General features: G+C 42.0%; 1 protein-coding gene across 32 annotated transcripts in view; it reads right to left on the bottom strand.

Annotated features, from left to right (window-relative positions):
• Nucleotides 1-22,476, bottom strand: part of LOC135501822 (voltage-dependent calcium channel type A subunit alpha-1-like) — a 348,627-nt gene that overhangs the window by 160,038 nt on the left and 166,113 nt on the right. For all 32 annotated transcript variants that reach the window (XM_064794169.1, XM_064794155.1, XM_064794185.1 and 29 more), the window contains one exon: nt 884-1,075. In XM_064794169.1, the coding sequence (XP_064650239.1) occupies nt 884-1,075 (192 nt within the window). The remainder of the gene's footprint in view (nt 1-883; nt 1,076-22,476) is intronic.

Genomic DNA, 22,476 nt, shown 5'->3' with positions numbered 1-22,476 from the left:
TGAAGACATCACAGGCCTTCGTAGTTCGTCGTTCGAAGGGATTGCTAAACCTGCCTATAATATCGGAAAAAGACGATGGCAAAGATAAGAAAAACAGCTGACTGTAATGAAAACAGGTGATTTCACTAAACTATCTTCGTTGATGATAATGACGTGAGTGAATCCTGACTGAAATGATTTATGTATGTTAAAGTACATGTACATTTATCTAAACTCTCTATTTACACGGAGACACGCCCGCAAAACTGAAATTCACGTGTCAGGTGTACAGTTTAACATCCATAGCTTTATCAGTTTGGATATAAACACAGGGGAAAGACATCTTCTGTCTTAATGGCATACGTTCGTTGAAAGTGTTTTTGTCAGTACCACAAGTAAACAGAAAAAAAACATTGCTGAAGGACAGTAACCGGATTTGGCAGCGAGATGAAAATTTACCCTTAATGAGAGTGCGTGTACAGTATATCTATATCCGGTTTAAATAATAGAAATGTTGGAATTTATATTCATTGTGTATTTACATATTGAATTCTCAATGTCAAATTTTCAAATTTTTTAACCAACGGCGAAGTTTTTTTAGTGCAGCCGAATTACATGTAATGGGGCGTATTCAAATCGAGACATTCAACAATGTATGGTACCATCGTGAGCGAGGGTTATGGAATTAAGATAACGCGCTTGTTATGGAAATATGATGACTAAAATCAGTGATGAACAGTAGGCTGGAATCAAACCTGGTACCTGTTGATGTAAGTATTTAACGTCCGATATTAAGTATTGCGAGAATATATTCAAGAACAAAAAAGAGACATTACCTTAAGTCCGGTACAATCCAAGAAAACACAATGCGGTGATTTTTGGTTTCTTTGACAAAAAAGGATATCCCCATTCTATGATGACTTTGGCGTATTTCCTTACGAAGTTCTCCTCACTGAAGATGAAGAGGGACCTTGTCCCTGTCGACCCCCCTAGGCCTGGAAGACTGATAGTGGCTGTTTTCTTGGCTTGGTTCCTTATTGTAGTATCCGTCATGCCGTCTTTGTCGGTTTGTCCGTCCGCACTGAAGTTGGCCATTCTGTGAATAGAATCCATGATGAGAACGGATCAGAGCGTGATTATACAAAAAATTTAACTGGTGAGTGCCACAGAAGCGTTTACAGTATATAAAAGTGTTAACATCCAAGTTGTGTTCCGAGAGTTAAAATATGATGAATCCATCTTCTTAAAGGTAAAGAGAAATAGTCACACATATATGAAATTTGGAACGCTGCAGCAAATACATCCTAGCCATAGCGTGTAGTCCTTTACTGTGTTGGCGTTCGACTCATAATGCGAACACACATGTATTATTAATGCGACAGCTTGCTACGATTGAACATCATCTCAGCCGCGCATGCGCACTCGCAACGGCCGCTGAAACAGACGACATAATGTTATTTCGTTCGTTATGAAAAATTTAAGAATAATGACGTCACATTGGTGGCATTCGGGCTGCCCATAGAAAAGGTCAAATGGATGTTTAAGGTTGATTTTATAGATAATTCGCTGTAGCACTCGCAACGACACCAAGCCTCCTGTCTCCTCACTGAATGTACGCTGGAGCATATATGGTCGTGAAAACCAATAATGGTTGTTTTCATACGACCAGCTGCAACTCCATTAGAGAATCGAGTGAGCTACCGTACCACGTATACTGATGAATCATTGTTTTGAAGCAATCTGCCATGACTGGTCGGCGGGGTGGGTTATTGCCATCATGTCTTGGTGGTTTAATGAGGCTAATCAGTGGTCGGGGGTGGGGGGTGATCAATGGGGGTCCGGGGTATTCTCTTCTCTTTAGTCTTTGACGTGATGCAGTGGTGTCAACACACCCTCGGAAATGAAAGTTTTTGAGCTCCTGAACAATTAAGGGTTTTTTGCCGACAAAAAATAGTTTTTTTTGGTGAAAAGGAAATCGCGATTGGTTTTTGTGACTGTAAAAAATCTCAAAGCAATTCTTCCCTTTGTTGAAAAACCTCTACGGAGTGTATATTTTGTGTTGGGCGAAAAACACAAAAGGTTTTTCAGAAGCAGAAAAAAAGCTTTATTTCTCTGAGTGTAGCTATTTGGAATGCGACCTCGTCAATCTATGAGAAGCGGGTAAGGCGATAACGTATGGTCGCATGCCAGTAATGAAGCAATCAATGGAGGTCTGGGGTATCCTCTTCTGCTGATGCCAGCCAATGGTGTCATTAGTCTCCACAAGGAGGTAAACATCATTGGTGTATCTGTAGCCATTAGGAGTTTAACCTTCACAATCTGTGAAGCGGGTAAGGCGATTACGTATGGTCGCATTCCGTAATGAAACAATCCACCACGACTCTTTGACGGCAGGATGTCGTTCTATTCCATGGTCAGAGATGATAGTTGCTGGTTCGTCTTAAAAGGCCACGTGACACTATCACTTTTCAGCAATTTCCTTTATATATGACCTTCACAAGCTAAGATGAAGAAGCTGTTGAGGGAATTAAGTATGACCGCAATTTTCTCTTGAGGTCACAAAAACCATGCTGGTCTGCTACGACTGATCCATGGAATATGCTTGTTATTACGACCATGTAATCGTGGCTGATTAGGGTAATCAGTGGTCGGGAGGAGCTGGCCAAAGAGGGTAGCGCAAGACCTGTTGCTTTGTATCAGAAAGGACATGTACATGTAATATATCGGTGTCTGTTGGTAACAATTTAGTTTTTGACCTTGACAAATCTATGAAGTTGTTAAGGCGCAATTTATGGTCAATCCGTATAAATATTGCTGAAACATTTTGCACAAAGCAATCTAAAACAGCTGTATGCACTCTTAAAATGGTACTTTCTATTGCACAAACTGTGAAATTAGTGGTTCTAGCTAAAAAAGGTAATACAAATAACATCAAAATTGTTAAGAATTAATATTTCAGGTAGTTAGTTAAAACAGCTATTTCGCAGACGGTGCAATGGGAACTACCAGAATAGTAAAGAATTACTATCAAATAGTTATTTTTTATAGTTATCTTTTACTAATTAATTTTAGAGCGTACTCTCACGACGGATTTGGTGGTAACATGGCGTGGTGTGATGAGGACAACGCTTGAAGGGAGGTGTATTTTCTTGCTAATTATCTAGGAAAGTACACCGGTATCACAATTCAGGCCTCGACTCAACGCTATAAGGTTGGTTGGGCAATGCGCCCGTCACCTTCTATACCAGTCAATTTATGGAAAATAAGGGGCCATCTGTGAAAATTGTGAAAATTGCAAGAAAATGTTTTTGATGGTTTCCTGTTAGTTCCTATCCTGTTGACGGAACAGTCATTAAGTAATTAGTTACATCTGGTCCTCGGGATGATTGGAGTATATTAAGGTTATTAGAGGGAATAAGGGATCCTGCTGCATATAATCATCTGAATATGCACTCCTTTGGTGAACGTTTGGACATTTGTAGTGGTATGATTATTGACCTTGACAGAGTTACGTCAGGTCAAGAAGATCGGAAGGTATTGCCGTATGGTCACCTGGTGGATGCACCAAAATGTTGCTCGCGAGGGGGTGGGGGTGGTCTATGGAGTGGCAGCTACACAATCTCTCTACTGCTATCAATAGCATTCCGCGACGTTACTATTTATAGCTCACAAGGTCATTTGAATAAGATATTGATGACGTTTTAGTCACGTGACAGTCGGACATCGACACTTATTTCTACGCATTTGAGCTTATTTCAAAGTCAATTATCTATGACCCTGCATTGTTTTTAGCATGAATGATACCATAGAGTCAGAGAGAGAAATATTCAGAACAATTATGTAGTATTTCCAACACTCGGACATGTGCCAGATTGAATCTAACTGCCCTAGTTAGAAAGCCTGAATCCATTACGAAACCGCATGTTTGTCTGACATTGCCTGTAATTCAGCGATGGGGAAATAGAGGGCAGCAGCTGCAGTGACGTCATTATCGCGGAATGCTATTCATTACAATCGTAGAATTAAATCAGTGGTATTAGAGTGATGTGACCGAAAACGATCAATTACATGGTCAGTGATATGTAGGACTAAGTATTTAGTCAGGACTCTTGGAAGTAAATTATTATCTGACAGGGAGCTAATATACGTTATTTCTTATCCATATATCGAGGAAATAACTATTTCTTGGAAAAGGCATACAGTTTAGAACAACAAGTAAAGTACTATCTGAATGATTGTACATATGAACTACTAGTTGGTACTGCATATGAATCTACCGAGAAAAATTCTTTTCAATCGAAAACTCACAGTTATGCTAGCCTATAGGCGCACTGACTGTCAAGCTAGTGTTTCTATCCTGTTAATATACTAGTATATGATAATTTAACACCAATAGGAAAAACCACGAGAGTGTGATGGCATTTACTGACAAAACATGGTACTGTGATTGCATAATCCCGCAGATGCCCGCAGGCGACCCAACATATGTCAATAATTACATTTAATCAATTCAGCAATTACGCATAAACAATAACCGGAAAAACTAATAGCATCACAAAGGGATGTAAGGGATGTAACTAATGAGGCCCAAAAATTAAAAAAATAACCCCTATCTGCATCAGTGAGTGAAACATCGGGAAAAACACTGCACTGGTGTGCATTTTACATTCTTTGAGAATATCTTTACTATTGCGAGTTTTATGCAATTTCTAATAAAACAATGTTTTTCTCAAGAGCTGGTTCATGATGATATTCACAAGAGAGCATTGCACCATGACCATCTCCTAGAGATTAACTGATTTGTCCTTCCAGTGGCTTAGCAATAGATACATGCGTTTAGGTTTAAGGAGTGTCTCATAACCCAATAGCATCCCGCGAAGATGACGTCACTGCAGCTGCTGCCCTCTATTTCCCCATCGCTGAATTACAGGCAATGTCGGACAAACATGCGGTTTCGTAATGGATTCAGGCTTTCTTACTAGGGCAGTTAGATTCAATCTGGCACATGTCCGAGTGTTGGAAATACTACATAATTGTTCTGAATATTTCTCTCTCTGACTCTATGGTATCATTCATGCTAAAAACAATGCAGGGTCAAAGATAATTGACTTTGAAATAAGCTCAAATGCGTAGAAATAAGTGTCTATGTCCGACTGTCACGTGACTAAAACGTTATCAATATCTTATGCAAATGACCTTGTGAGCTATAAATAGTAACTTCGCGGAATGCTATTCTGGCTGGTCTCGGGGTGATGCTAAAATAAACAAACTTCTACATACATGTACACTTCTAGTTTATACCCTTTATAGAAATATGTTCTTTAAAATAAGTATTCAAATGCTTAATGAGCAATTTTATGCCTGGTGTTGACCATATTTTGAAATTGACCCCATACCACGCCTCCTCTAATTTTATGGCAGAGGCAGACAGGCAAAAAAAACCCAATTCACCAACCATTCTATCAATAAACTGCTGATGTATTGTGACTTTCACCACCCTGAGACCCAAACCATCTTCATTGGTGGCGAAGGAATCTTTCTGGAAGAAGAATAAAACCAAGATATCTGAATTCGGTTCAGTATGTTTAAGCCCAGAGCCAATAATGTGAAGCCAAGTTAGTAGTGAATTTGCAATTGTTCCAATTCATTTCTTCCTTTCGGTTTGAAACACTACCGACTTTGCTTCACAAATTGGCCCGGGAGAAAAAACTAGTTGACCAATCGCTACATCGTTGCCTCAGTTTTCCTCTAAGAAGATTCCCCAACCACTGTTTCTGGTGCTTTGCGTCTCTGTGAGGCAGACGTGAGGTCGGTCGTTGTTTTGGGCGACCCTGTATACCACAACCCGTATAGAACGAGCTGTGCAGGGTAGCAATGGAAGCAACGAATCGTTGCCATGCTCTCCATACCACTAGGAACGATCCATTCACCCATATTCTGGCATGTCTGGTGTTCAATAATGGAGGACCAGTATATGATACATGAGATGCAGTGTTGCTCTATGGTAGTGCTTGATGATCTGTAGTAATGAATAAAAACGGGGAACGCAACCAAATTACCATTAACCATATATTAACACTTTATTGTCGTTGTTGTTGAGGAGATATAGCAAAGGTTATGAGCTCAAGTGGGGATGGGGTATATACGCTCTTAGAAATAAAGGTTTTGAGCATTTGAAAAACCTTTAAATCATTGTCAGCCAGCACAAATATGGATCTTTTAGAGGAAGGTTTTGAGATGCTGAAAATCCTCGGAAGATTTTTCAAGAGCTGAAAAATCTCTTGAGGCGCCGGAAAACTTTTATTAAATGCTTTCTTCAAAATCTCAAAAATTTCTAAGAGGGTACAAGGCCCCCTCTCCGGTCCCAAACGTCCGATCCCCACAATGTATTGGTGGGACGAATCTGTACCTTTCAGGGCATTGTGACTCGGGTTGATAAAATTATCATCAAATCTAACAAAACCCCCGAAATCTGATGTTTACATTCTGCACTTGAGAGAAATGCCACGAATATAACCCCAGTGTCTTTAATTACACATAAAATACAGCCTGCAATCAAATAAGAAGTAAATCAATTGTTGGTAAATGCCAGGTCATCAGGCCTTGACCATCCAACCGTGTGATGATCTCTCCCGCCTCATCTGGCAATATCAAGATATAATAATTAAGTAGAACAGAAATATCTCCGGACCATGCTATTTAACAGTGAAGAACCTTTTGAGAAGGTCGAGCCTTCTCCAATGGAACTAGTCCAGGAAATCTGGATTTTCGATACAGAATTTCTCGAGACTTTCGTTCTGTCTGTGCCAAAAATATTTAAGGCGAGCTTATACGGGATGTCCTCGTGAATACCGGTAGCCTATCCTTTCTGTAGGGCCTACTCTAAAAGTAGGACCATACATTTCGGAGGTCCCCAAAAGGGTACCAGGCGGATCGAGTAGGCCCTGGTCCCGCCTTTATTGTTACTTGGCATGCCCAATTTGCAAAGCGCCGCTTCCCATACCACCCTGGAACATTGACTAACAAAACATTAGAAATACCCGTTGGCGTGGCTTACATATCTTCAGCCAATGACTGTGACGACCTGTACACACAGTAACATTTAAATAACACTGTTCATGGAGTATAACTAGCCAATATGGCACCCAAGGAGGCCTCTTCATGGCACCCGATACCGGTATTCACGAGGGCGACCTGTATATCTTTGCTTATACGAAAGGGTTATCGGGGCAAATCTTGATAACCTAGATCCCCACGAAAATGTTTTCATGGGGTTAACAGGCACGACCTGACAAGGGAAAATAAACGTTTTGGATTGGATGAAAATGAAAACAACCGTCTTGTCGAAGTCTTAGTCGCTACCCTGTCGTGATAATATTTCTTCAGCGCATTTTCATGTTTGGTCACGCAGTGTGTGACGGGGAAGCAGAGTGTCATATTTGACGCGTCAGTATCACAGGGAGGTGGTGATGGCGATAATTTAGTAGCCGAGCATCCATCAATAATGGGTTCCACCGGACAGGACTAGGACCTCCCGGCTGCCATTTCGTGCACCATCATTAATGAATGAATCTGATATTATATCGGGTGCTGGAACTTATGAATGATTCAGCTTAGAAAGTGGATAGGGTGTTCTTGCTTTTTTTAAGAAGAACTCCCAGTGTAGAAAAAGAGTCAACAAACTATGGAGACATGCAGTACAATACAATATTACACCAAACAGTACTGAACAATGCAATTTAATACGTGTTTAAAAAAAATACCGTACCGCTTGCTAGTATTGCCGTTAGTTTTGTTGTTATTCAACAATTCCAGCTACTCTGCGTTAATGAAGCACCTTCATAGGCGTAGCTCAGGAGAAGGGGGATGGGGGATGCAAAATAAAACCTTTGAAGCTGATAGGGGAACGCCTTTGAGCCAAAATTACCATGAATTGCTTCATGGCTACGTCGATGTACTCCATTGTGAAACATGACCAACACTGTTCGGCCATCTGAAAATCAGAACGACATGTTAATCGTACACTAGGAAAAAGAGGAGAAAAATTTAAAATTAAGTAGTAATTAGTAAATCCTTTATCAGTTGCCTTATTCACAAAGTCAATAATGACACACCAATTATCTCAGTATCACTTAAATTCAATGTGCGTCAAAATATCAATCGACGCATAATTGAGTTCACTGAGAAGAGAATATGGCAATTCAGAAATATATAAATTCATGTCTGCATGCACAACAGCCGTCACTACAGAAACTGCCAGTTCTGGATTCTCTTTAAATGGGTGTGCAGGGTGGGCTTGGGGGATCTTTTTTGCCTGTACTACCGGTTTCGATGTTCAATCCTGTTCTTTTGTCACATACAATGTTTTGAAACTGTACGCCCTCGATATAGCATGTACATTTCTTTTTTGCCTGGTTTTGATGTTCAATTTAGTTCTTTGTCACATACAAGATTTTAAAACAGCACGCCCACGATATAGCTTATATATATTCATTCTGTTATCTTCAGATGACATTTCAACTAGACTTGTCCAGCGGCGTCTTGTCACCCTGGCTACTGATCCTGAGTAATATCGCGGTGCATTGTTGCAACGGTGGATTAAGTATGTTGTAATAATACTATTCTGGCGCATGGTATTCTGTAAGTGACTGGTGTAAGTCATTGGATGAGTCAGTTGACTGTGTTACTGGATTTTTCCCCTTCATTGTTTGGGAAACGCTGAAAAACCTGACTGACTCGTCTCTCTCTCGTTGTCCTTCTGTTGAAAGGTCGTGGTCTCTCAAGCTGTCTATGGTATGGATCACTGAAATCTACTCCAGATTTGGATTAAGGATGGCAGCAGTTTGCTAAAACCTTTCTGGAGGTCTTGTTTTTTCCTCGTTAAAAACACATGTTTTTTAAAATATGCATTTTACCAAAACACAAGCTCGCTCATAAATTTTCGTTTGACTACTGGTATCAAGAATTAATGAATTTATTGATAAATAGCCTTTATGATTTTTTGGAGGTATGTAAGGTCAGCCCCATAACCTCAGTGTGCATTGATGTGTACCACCAGCTCTTTTCAACATTGTATGGCTGCTGGGGCTATAACTGTATCATGTTACCTTACATTGTATAGCTGCCGAAAAGCCACTGTGTGATTTATTGACTATGTATCATACATCACAGAAAACAAGCATTTGTTTACATCCTAATAGCTGCATTGAAATGAGCAGTTTTCATATATTTAAAATCAAGAAAGGCAACTATTCCAGGTATATTCATTAAGCCAGGTAAACCTGAGAGAAATATCGACTGGCAAAGTGGGAGTTAGAATGTTCTAAATATAGATACTTGTATGTCTGTGCCTTGTTTTATTGATGATCGAGGTAACATCTAGGTTTAGTTGCGAACTGGAAGGTGACATGCGACGCGGGTGAAAAAAAAGTGTCGCTTACTAAAGTGTGTGCCAGAAAAAACCCATGTAATTATTTGTCACCTCAACTAAAGCCAAAACCGCAGGTGGTGGTAGGGGTGGTGCTGGTTTTCGAGGGTGTGGTAAAATTACGTCTTCTTCCTCTATTTAATGTTCAGTAGAAAGCTTGAGAATCTAATACATCTCATGACATCTGGTATATCGCCCGACGAACACTCAACTCCTCATCGGAGCAGTTCTGGGAAGGAGCGTCCCTTTAAACAACAGACGCGAGTGCTACGCGCGCCCCTTTGCGGATGTTGCAAGGACACTATTTTTTATGTCGTACCGAAACTAGCCAAGGAACTCAAAAACTCGCTTTGGCAAACAACTTCTTTAACCCACCTCTTCAACAAAACAACATATTGCTTGGCCAAGAAAAAAACTTAAACCTAAACTTTGCCCGCACAAGTAACATTTCTTATAAGATTCTCCAAGGCAGCCAATGTGTAACATTGCATTTCGGTTGGCCAAAGTAAACTTAGCGAAATGCTGCCCGTTCACGTGATGTGCATCAGCCTATCAGATTCATGGATTCGCGCTTGAGGTACTATCAAGGACATATAAGTCCGTGACTATATATCGAATTGTACACTGCACTCTACGCCTCTACAGAGAAGAACTAAAAAAAGCTCCCAGGCAACTGCTCCGAGAGACACGAATGGTTAACAGTGATTTGATGCGCCTGATTATGCGCTACAACAAGCTAATCACATGGAATAAGTGGTGAGATCAGCATCAAAAGATTCCTCACAAATAAACGATGCGCCGCGATCGAATTACTTAGACACATTTTCCGATAATGTTGCAGATTCTGACGGTTGACATTTCGGCACAATCGGTTTCGAGTTCATCTACACTCCTCAGTACACCTAGATCCAGTTCTCTCTCACCAACTCAGTCTGTTTATTTCGTTCGATCGCCATATCTGTAACACTCTAGTGCTATTGCGCATCTGTTTTCAACCTTCTAGCTGTTACGCTTTTTCATATATTTTGTGCATTTGTTTTCCAATGTTTTCATAATAATGCACATATTTTAATGTTCTTGCCCGATGCACAAGATTGTGTTTTGACTATTAAATTTCATTTGATTTCATATCATTTGATTAGATTAGATTTCATTAGTGCTGTCTGTTTATTTCGCCTTGCCATTTCCGTTAAACCATATCTTCGCTTTTCTCATTGAGTCCATTCATTTCATCTCGCCATAACTGTTTCGTTCACAGCAGTGAACTCTTTTTGTTGTTGTTGTTGTTTTTTTCTTGTGGGGGGGGGGGGGGGGTCAATTCTATTAAAGCCGGGAGCACACAGAGATGAACATTTACGTCACTTTAAATCTTATAAGAATAATACAACATTCGGTTATGTTATCGTCAGTGGCACCGTGTTGTACATGTATAACTCAAAGAAACAAAATTATATATTTTTTTATTTGAGAAGGGCTTTTAAAGAGCTGATAAGTGCGCGAAATGATGATGCGTTCATTCACCTCGTTTTGCTTACAGCTTTAGGGTCAACGTTTATAGCAAGGGTAGATATATCATAGTACTAGTAAGTCAGGATTGGAGGTCTCTAAAGTATGATTAGTGTAAGAGCCTTACACCTACTCGATCGTGGCACTAAAGGTCTTCAATCAAAAGGAGCCGGGGAAAATGGTGTAAGGTTGCCAAGTAATGTCATCACTTTTATCTGTAGTGCGTGTTTGACTCAGGTGCTATGAATAATGAATGTTTTTTCGCGATGACTATTGACCTTCAACGCGACGGAGCTGAGGTGTCTGAAGAACTATTCGCTGACGACTTATGACCAAGCAACTTCGGATACTACCCATCAGAATCCGGGAGAAGGAGCGATTGGGGAAGATGGTGAGGTGATTGGCGGGTGGAGAAATGCTCATACCTTTGACTAGAGCACTGTGGTATGGACTCCTAATCACTTGCCATGGTATAGCTCCGAAAAATGTAGAATTAATCTCAAAAGATTTACAGGGGAGGATGGAGAGGACGCCTGCCGGCCTATCAGGGCTTGGCAACTTATGATAGAGATTGCTCAGCCGAGAATACGCCTCGAGAAGATACTTTCAGATTCCTTTGGCAAGGCCGGGAATGGATGGAAGGCTAGGTCTGTTGAGTATATTAGTAGGAGTGAAAGATGCCAGGTTAGAGGAAGTGTACTACACTCAGTCTCAAGTGACGTGGAAGAGTCCAGTTTATAAGAAGTGTACTATACACCTTTCCAGAAATAGGGCGCTGAGTGTCCGAAATAGTGATGTCATAAGGGGAAACTAGGCCTTATGGTGGAGGGACAAAGGAGATAGTCATCGTTGACCAACACACTTGAATGCCTTTAATGACGGACAAGGGGGAAAAGTTAGTTCCAATGCAAGCCACCAATTTCGGGAAGCATGTATATACATGTCCAGGAGACTTGGCAGTGGCTAGGTCAGAGGAAATGCACTATACAAATGTCGAAGAGGTGTGCAAGAGGCTAAGTTAAAGGAAATGTACTACACGCGGGTCCAGGAGGCGCGAACGAGGCCAAGTTAGAGGAAATGCATTAAACACATGCCCTTATCTTCAAGCAAGAACGATCATCTCGCGGAAATGGTTGATAAAAAGTTCAATTTGAGGGTGAACGAATCCCTCCTTCATCAGCGATCGAACTGTACTTATCATGCATCCGCAGATTCGATGAATATATTGACAGCGTCGATCGATTGAGGAAACATTGAACGCTATATCGATCCTGGGAGGGTAGAATCAAGGTCTTTCATCTCCTGTGGGAGGCGAAGCGTCAATGAATGCTTCTGGTACGTGAAATGAGAGAGATACCAATCACTTTGCAGAGGGTGCTACACCCCGCGTTAACGGGATGGTACGGGACATATTGCGCTTGATCTAAGGAGGGTGAATCTTGGTCTCCCGAGGTAAGCGATGCATCATGCATGCTGCTAGAACGTGATGGAGAGAGATAGTGGTAACGCTCACTTTAAAGATAGCGATACACTCCGCATTTATGGGTTGCTGAAGGACATAATGCCATCGATTCAGCACCGTGAAAAATTTACCTCACCTCAAGTGAGCCATGAATCAATGGTTGCTGCTATTACGTAAAATGAGAAAGATACTGGTGATGCTCACTTTGAAAATAGCGATACACTCCGCCTGGACGGATTGGTGATCCTCTGTGAACGATCCCCTTCTCGAATATTTTTGTACTTGACCTAGGAGTTAAGGCCACGAATCTCAGTATGGTACGCTTGAGGGGAAAAGCAAGCTCTCGTACTACTGAGGGCTCTGTGGTTTTCGGCTTTTATAATCATAAGAAACGGCCAAAAGCAAGCAAGGGTAGAACCAGCAGCCGGTAGGGCAGCTGATACGGATCGTTTTATCGGCTCCACTGGCATGGATTTTCGTTAGAAGTTAGGAAACCCCAACCCCTCATCAAACCTACAACAACTGTCGTGCAATGTAGAGGAAATTTTTTTATTGAGGCTTGCACAGCGATCACCCTAAACAGACTCCAAAATATCGGCTGTTGATGTATATGATCAAGAGTATGGATACCAGCCGCTTGTAATGGTTGGGTAATGAATAGTTGGATAGTTGGAGTTATTTACACTCTCACCAAATTTGATAGTTTACCCATAAAAGTGCACAATATGCAACCTGCAGCCTGGTTTGGGAAATGGCGTGGGTTGTGTATTGTTGGGCATATGTATTAAACGATGCAGGAATGCTAAATTTTTAACCTTCACGAAAGGATTTAAATGATTGTTACGACAGTAAATAAACCAGAAACAGACTGCTCGCTATTTTTATTGAGTTGCCTTCTCTGAATGACTCCAGCGGAGCCCATTTGGGAAACTGTGGCCGTTACCATGACGACCTCCTTGTAGAAAAGCAAATACTGTATGAGTGTTGCTTCGAAACTCGTCCCCATTCTCACATACTGCATACTAGGTACTCTGCTTCAAAGGCTACATAATATCCTAGGGGCACGTTTTGCTCACTCACTTTCAGTCTCACTATGTTTTATTTCTAATTGCATTGTATTTATTGCCTTGAACATATATGTTTCGCTGAACAGAAATTAAACTGGCATGCACGAGTTTTTAAGGGAAACGTATAAAATGGGGAGTTTTAAACGGCCCGACCAGAATCGTGGTTCTCTTTGATCTGCCGTCAATCAAACTGAGTCACTATTGCACGATGGTACCAATCAACTGTCCCTAACCCTCTGTAAACATCAGTTGATCCATTATTACTGGCACACTGTATACCCCACTGATGGCTTTTCCTCCAAGCAGCATTAGCGTTGAGATCACCCACCGGTCCCATAGCTTGGTTGTCCCTCTACATATATTTTCTGCAGACATACTTCAGACATCCATTCCCCGGCACCTGTCCCAAACATAGTGTTCACAACAGTTACCTGATGTAAATGTCAGTCAACCAACCGTACCCGCAGGCACCTGTCCCAAACATAATGTTCACAACAGTTACCTGATGTAAATGTCAGTCAACCAACCGTACCCGCAGGCATCTGTCCCAAACATAATGTACACAACAGTAATATAACCTGTTGTAAACGTCAGTCAACTAACCGTGCTCCCAAGACCTGTCCCAAACATAATGTACACAACAGTAACCTATCGTCCCCCCCCCCCCCCCCGTAATCGGCTGTCCCAATGTTTACATCCATTTTAACTCGGAGAGTGTGAAATCCACAAGTCTGGTTAAGCTGTCCGTAAGGACTTGATTCGTTTCCTTGGCAACGTAATGATATCGCGTTTTAGAGGGAAGCTAGCCGAGAGCATATTGTTGATTGCTCGTGGCGGGGGTGGGGGCGATATGATCAAACGGTCTGATATCATGATCAGAGGACCACATATGCTTAATTGCAATTAAATCGACAAGATCAAAAGACGCACAAACGAGTCACGTTATTTGAATTCAAATTAGTCTTATTGGGTTATTAATCATTTTTAATTGCGCGGTAAACCACAAAAGGAGGTAAGTCAAACGGCCATGGACTTCTGGCAATATTCGGGCGGTTTTGTTCTCAAGATTTCTTTCGTTGAAGAATCCGACTTCTGTAGGCCAGACTTAAGTTAATTCACATGATGGGGAAATTGACAATGGAATGGACAGGCAAATGTTTTCAGTGTGTGGGGGAGGGGAGGGGGATGCTTGCGAGTTCAACCCGCCAGTTCCTCAGTCCTACGCCTCCACAAGCCATGCTTACGTTTCGTGCATGCCATCTTCGTTCACAGATTAGAGCTGGCAAAAAGCCGCGATCAGCAAGCACGTACAAGACGAACCCCTTTTTTGAAAGGTCGCAAAGCAGTGGTCGATTGCGGTAACAGGCTGTTGGTCCCATACGGTCAGTGCGACATCTCCAATTACCCACGGTCGACGTGCTCACGACAGGGCCTGGTAGCATAACATAATAGTGAATGGCAGATTGCATTTGTGGGGTACAGCTATACCAAACATCATACAAGCCGCCACATTTATGGTTTGGCGTATATTTGAGTTCTGGATTGTCATCTGCGGGTTTACGGGTTATGATAGAATTGGACTTTCTGGTTCTATAAAAATCCAGGGAATGTATTTACCAACGTGTTAAATGATACCAACTACAGTACACTTTCATCGCAGATTAAAACAAGAGCAATGAAAATGTTGTAAAGTTCATTTCTTCCGAATAACCGAACTGCATAGGGTATGTATAATTCTGAATGCTACATTTGAGCCTTGAATCAATCAATGTGCATATGTGAAGAAGACATTAACGAAATGACAGCTCTTTTCATGTCATTGGAGAAATCAAATGACAAAACTCCTCGGGCAAGCCGGGCGTATACTCTATGCAGACATCCCCACGGCAACCGAGAGCGAAACCAGAAATGTCGACATAAAACAGACAAAAAACAACAGTCATACATCACTATTATGAAATTCACCATGCAACCATTGTCGGGGTAATTTCGGCTATATGGCTAAAACAGAGACTCGGGACAGTTGTAGCTATGGCAACTAATGATAATTATCATGGCACTGTGGTCTAATTGTAGAGCGGTAATAGAATTGCGACGACACAAACTGCGCTGTGAATTGTAAATTGCTGAGCTGTGGGACTTTCCTTATCCAAGAGTCGAGCAGGATGCAGATATCCAACATGGAATATTGGATCATCTTGTTGCCTAGGTGCGCCCTCCCGCCGCTTCGAGATTGTTAAAGGGGTACGTCGTTCGTAATTACTGGTGATCCAAGAAAATAGAAATGCAGTTCTGCACAATGTCGTATTGCAGTTACTAGTATTATGCCTGCGAATTTTCAGAAACTTGGTGTTTAAAGTGTCTACACGATGGCATTGCTGAAATTTATATTCAATGAACTTATTTACACACTTTGAATTCAATTACGAATGTCAAATATTTAACGGACGGCGCAGGATTTAAGGCCCATTTGGTCGCGTTCGCCGTTTCCTCCCCTGCGAAAAAACATACCGTGCCAATCGGTTGTAATTCAAATTAACAAAAAAAAATTCTTCCCTTGATGAAAGGTCTAATTTACTGATAATAGCTCATTTTTCTGTGATTCATTTGCATGAGGAGTTTCTGATGTGGCACCTCTATTTTCTATTGTAACGAGTCGGAAACTCAATATTTATCCCACATGAAATAATGGGCCTTACATATGTAGTGAGTACAGCAATCATAGCTACATTAAATATAAATCATCTAATGCAGCTGTTATGAATAAAACGTTGATGTTATGGGTTCACCTGTCTATCTTAACACTTTGAATTTAAAAATAGCTTTTTTATGCTGTGTATTTTAAAAAAAACATAATTAACATAATATGACTGATAAGCTGAGTTCTGTTTACTGAATTTGTGATCTGAGGATCCGGTTTCAAACATTAAAAAACCCTCTCAAATTGATCTTACATGCTAGAAGTTTTTAAAGGCATGCATTTACGCTCAGCGTGTACACTATATTTACTAGTGGCACAAGGAATCGCCGCTGTACAGTTATGAGATGTAAAATTGACCTCTAGAGTATGTTTCCATCATTGTACACAACAGCAGTTGAAGTACATGTACATGTATATTCAATCTGTAATTTAAGTAATGAAAAATGAATTCGAATTCAATTTTTAAATTGCAAAGTTCAGACGGAGGGCGGTGGCCTTTACATGTTATGCTAGTTCAGTGAAAAGACAGGAGACTAGTCTATTCAGACTCCTGCTGGTGCCAGATTTCCACATTCGCCACCTTAACCACTTTGAAACCTTAAATAAACCAAACCTTTCCCGACAGCCATGCTAACGGACGCTTCATTACGTTACATTGAAATATCACCGCGTCGAATTTCCTCCCCAAGGAAAATTTCTGCCTGATGCAGAATGTTATGAAGCGAGGCGCAGATAACACCCAGTTTGAGATAAATGAAACGAACTCTGATCGCTTTTATTTTGGTACCACTAAGATGTTCAACCAAGCGAAATTTTGGCTGTGAATGATTTCGTTTCTCGCCCTCGAGAAAGCTACCCCAGTCGCCGAGGGAAACTCGGCAAGTGGATTTTCCAAATTCAAGAAAACTAAACATACTGCAAATACGAATCAGGAGAAAATGACAATCGTCCTCGACACCTTGATGTTAAAATGAAATGACAGGTGTAACTGCTCATCTCATGGAAGAACAGGCCTCGCCAATATCTGGCACTGTCATCAATATAACATAAATGGCCATTCTGTAGCTGTCCTGCGATCGCCAGTCATCTCAGGAAAGACCCGTCTTCATTTTGGCTAACTTTGCGTTCACCGAGAATATTTCGGCGAGGCATAGTATCGCTACTTCCAGATCAAGCGTAGGGGTCAAGGTCATTATGAACAGTGGCAAAAACGAGATGGGGCAGCAACCAGTGGCTGCCTTTTATACTAAAGCTATTTGAAGCGTTATCTAGTAAAACTGTTATTGTCCTACCCCGAGCTAGCGGCAGTAGCGTGTAGAGACAATGCATCACTCTCATCATAGCGAATGGTCGTCAAGTCTCGATGGTGAGCCGTACGGAGCTGGGTACACGTTACTATGGCAACCAGTTGTCTATTTTCCTCTACCATCGATTGTTGGCTGTTAGCGTACATGCTAGGCTACATGACTGTGACAATTCAATCGACGATGCTACTAGCGCCCAAGCGAAGCTTGGTGTATGGGAATTGGCAGCATACACGTTCATGGGTAGTCTGCATGATGTGTATGTGGGGGGGGGGGGGGGGGGGGGGTAACATGCTGGCGTCGTGCCATATTCAACACCCAGCTGCAGACCGTTGTCGCCACTATCCCTTCGGGTTGAACTCGGTTGTCATTAAAGAACACTGGTTTGGAAAGCTCTTGGATCAGTCCACAATAGGGCCCTACCTAATTGCTCCGTTCACACTGGCAATTTCTAGCTGCTAAACGAAAAGATTGGACAGGACGTAGAACAGAGGACCTGATCCGCCTTGCAGAGGACCGATCCCTATGGTGCCAAGTAGTCATGCATGCAGCGTCGCCCCAATGGCCTAACAGCTGCGGGACATGATGATGATGATGAAACGAAATGTGCCCGCCTCTCGACAAATGCACCGCGCCAACCCGAAAAAGCGTTCAAAGGAACCCTCACACTTGGCCATAAGTGGTTGAAACAGTTGTTACTACTTGTATCAAACTAGCGTCCAAGGTTTAGATTTCTCTCTCACTCAGCAGGTCAGCATGCATCAGATTCAGAAACATCAACTTCAATTGAAATGTCAAAACCTTTTGGACAATTCATGTAAATTCGACGCCTGTAAAAAATTCAATTCGACTTGTTATTTCAAACAACCGATTTGAAATGTCAAAACCTTTGGGACAATTCATGTAAATTTAACGCCTGTAAAAAATTCAGTTCGACTTGTAATTTCAAACTCCCCAAGATATAGACAAATAGATTTATTTTGGCAATGCATTGTTTATAATTGTACGTCGCGGGCGTCTGTTAAAGCAGCAGAGTATAATTATCATTCGTCTAAGATAAAAAGAAGTATGTTACTTTAATCCATTGTATCAAATCGACCATGGATAGGATTCCACTTAAACCAACAATACTACATTTTGAAGATTTTTAATCACAATGGGATAAAAGGTTTTGTTTCGTGAAATAAGAGAGATTGATTCCCGTAGCCTTAGGCTAACGTAGGCGTCACATCCCCGGGACCATGAAAAAAATCTAGACTATTTGTTGACATTTAGAATTCGAAGTAAATGTTTGATTTAAAATTCTTAATTAGCCACCTACCCCGCGGCAACATAGTTGACACTGTTACACATACATGCGGATTATGGTTTGGAAATCAGATAATCGATGGATTTTTTTTCTCGTAAAATGTGAATTGTAATGATTTTAATGTCAATACACTTATTGGTCTGAAACATGGAGATCTATATATATTTGAACATAAGTTATTTTCCGCTATAACCTCGCAGTTAAAAATAATTCAGGCCAAACCCCAATATACGGTCGGTCTATTGCCGAAAAAAAGACTGCTCACGCCTAGGACTTGATTCCCATTGCTCGATCAACTGTCCTCTCCAATGGTTATCGAGGCAAATCTTGATAACATCGACCCTCACGTGACAGCTTTAATGGGTGTCGATAGAGCCAAACCGACAGGGACAAGTAAACGTAATGTATAATATAGATAAGTAAACGTAATGTATAATATGGACAAGAAACACACCCTCTGTGTGACTAAAAAGACGTCCTCTCCGTGACATTACATTTTGATGGTCGTCCACAACCGCCCGGGAGAACGCACAGGAACTGACGTAAATATTACTGATGTTCACCACCGGGTAATCCTACGCCCGGTTTCAGGAGCGAAAATTGATACCGACAGCTGACAGTGTAGATTATGTCCATTCCAACTCCCGTCCCATTTCTAGGAAATGTCGGCGACCACACAAAATCATGGGCTGTATATACGCCCACCGAGTTGTGAGATTATTGCCTAAATGATATAAAACGCTGACTAAGAACGCCGATACCATTACTTAATAGTCAGGACGACATAACTGCTGTTTGATTTTTTTGAAAATGATACTCTGTCTTTCCAGTTAGATCAAACGATTAAAAGGATGGGACCGAAGCGTTCTTCAAGAAGTCTTGGAACAGTAGTCAGGAAATTTTAAGGCCGAGGTTTGTGATTTTTTCCTTACCGTTAGACTTGTTGCGATCGTGTTGTTCCGCGATCTAAGCGTTCACTTGTTCAGACTGGGCCAAGAAGAACCACACTAATTTCCCTTGATAGAGGGCGGAGCGGAGTGGGACAATGTTTCCGAGTGCCTGTTATCCGGCTAAGTGAAATTAGTATTTCTACGTTCTCTCACTTGCCTAGCACGAGATCGTGTAGCTGGTGAAGGTGGTGTCGGGACGAGGAGCACGTACTGCAGAGCGGGGCTACACTTAGCCCCCTTTATCAGCGCTGTTCACATAATTTAGGGCAAATCGTTGGTAAACCATTGATATTTCGATTGGCTGATTGTCACCAGCTTAAAGTGATCTAAAAACTGATCCCACCAGCAGCACCTCAACGATCAGCTATAGATTGTCACCAGCTCAATGTGATCCAAATACAGATGCCAACATTAGCACCGCAACGATCAGTTGTCGCCTGCCACCAGCTCACGGTGATCCAAATTGAGATGCCAGCAGGGGGACCTCAGCGATCAGTTATCGCTTGGCTTGTCACCAGCTCACGGTGATCCAAATTCAGATGCCAGCAGGGGGACCTCAGCGATCAGTTATCGCTTGGCTTGTCACCATCTCACGGTGATCCAAATTCAGATGCCAGCAGGGGGACCTCAGCGATCAGTTATCACCTGTCACCAGCTCACGGTGATCCAAATTCAGATGCCAGCAGGGGGACCTCGGCTTGTCACCAGCTCACGGTGATCCAAATTCAGATGCCAGCAGGGGGACCTCAGCGATCAGTTATCACCTGTCACCAGCTCACGGTGATCCAAATTCAGATGCCAGCAGGGGGACCTCGGCGATCAGTTATCGCTTGGCTTGTCACCAGCTCACGGTGATACAAATTCAGATGCCAGCAGGGGGACCTCAGCGATCAGTTATCGCTCGGCTTGTCACCAGCTCACGGTGATCCAAATTCAGATGCCAGCAGGGGGACCTCAGCGATCAGTTATCGTTCGGCTTGTCACCAGCTCACGGTGATCCAAATTCAGATGCCAGCAGGGGGACCTCAGCGATCAGTTATCGCTCGGCCTTGTCACCAGCTCACGGTAATCCAAATTCAGATGCAAGTAGGAGTACCTTAACGATCAGTTATCACCTGTCACCAGCTCAAATACAGATGCCAGAATGCAGGAGCATGTCACAAATCAGTTATCGATTTGCCTGTGCTATTTCTGTAGAGAGCTGTCACCAGCAATCGAAAGACTGTAATCTGCGATAATCGAAAGTGATTTGTCTGTGAGTACTGGGCAGGGTCGATTATTCAAGGCTAATAGTGGGGCAGGAAACCGCATATTGTGAGCGAGACAAAGCAGTGTTTTTCAGTTTTGAAAATCTAGAATGGAAGCAGGGGCATATTCTGGTCTGGGGGGTGACTGCCTCCCCCTCCCGCCCGATGACTACGCCCCTGGGCCAACTAACAGGGGACGTTTTGCCGCCACCATTTTGCCGTATTTTAGTGTTCATGCTGTAGCAGTCTTTATCGACCATCGTCAAGATCAGTCTAGCAATATTTGTCTCTGAATCGACGGTCAGATTAACAGCAAAAACAAAATGGCGTCACACCCAATACTTCGAAACCATCGTTCCCGGAGCAGGGAGAGTAGCCACAAATATCCGATACCTTCGCCATCTATCACAGACCTCTCCAAACGCACCAATCCAATTAAATATTTCAATACAATTTGAACAAGGTCCTTGATAGCCATACAATGGCACGTATTGATTTAATAATATAATCAGGCATGATCCTCGCCAAGCCCGACAACCTACGCTTTCTGTATCACAAAGGCCTACATGGCTAAGTTATAACAAGAAGATTCCTCCCGGAGAATCGAGTGAACGGTGATGCCAAATGTTACAGCTGATGATCATAATAACAATGGTCATAATTATACATACATGTATTTATAAAGCGCCTTTACAAAGCCTGATGAAGGCGCTACCTCACCAGAGTGGGCCTGAGACAGCCATGCCTTGAGTCGACTTTTGGAAGTGTCAATGTTTGGAGAGAGTTTCTAATACTGGGGGAGACCGTTCCACTCCAAAACCTGTCACAGTTTTTTTGTTCACAGCAAGATGGACAAGATTTGGACATATAATGGAAGAAAAGGCATCCACTAGACGACCGCAAATTTGGGCACGTTTTCAAATGATGAAGTTGTAGCAGTGGGATAGATTTAGTAGTAATCATCTCAATTCGTCTTCATTCGTAAATTAAGGGGAGGTGTCACACCCATTCGAGGATTTCATTTCATGTGCGTTTTACCTCCACCATTATCGCAAGTTCTTTGCTGCACAAATGAACTCAAATTTATCATGGAGCAATACGGTCTTTACATTTAAATGACTGGCCGTGTGAGATTGCTGATAACTATCGAAAGCATTACAGAAATATTTGAATAAATGCACGAATTACACAATTGTCAAGTTTAAACCCAAGTTTGCCTATTACTTGGGCACACGATGACCAGTTTGTAGACATGTATGTTGATGCACAGGAAGGCGCCGCTTCCGCCAGTGTCGAAATCTGCATCTTAGCTCAATATGTTTTGGAGCAATTTCATTTGTAATGATATTTAGTGTAAAGGGGTAAAACCAGTCATTCCTACTCTACGATGGGTGACGGGCCATTGATTCGAGATCAATATTCCAACTGATTCGAGCAGCAGCTATACGATGGCAGCACAGTTGGCGCAGCAAAATTGCTTATATTGATGTTTATGAGGGGAGCAGTCTAAATGAATTACATACA

Source organism: Lineus longissimus, chromosome 17, assembly GCF_910592395.1.
Source record: "Lineus longissimus chromosome 17, tnLinLong1.2, whole genome shotgun sequence".
In the NCBI taxonomy this organism is placed as follows: Eukaryota; Metazoa; Nemertea; class Pilidiophora; order Heteronemertea; family Lineidae; genus Lineus; species Lineus longissimus.
The sequence above is the reverse complement of the archived record's forward strand: the minus strand, read 5'-3'. Positions and strand labels throughout refer to the sequence as shown.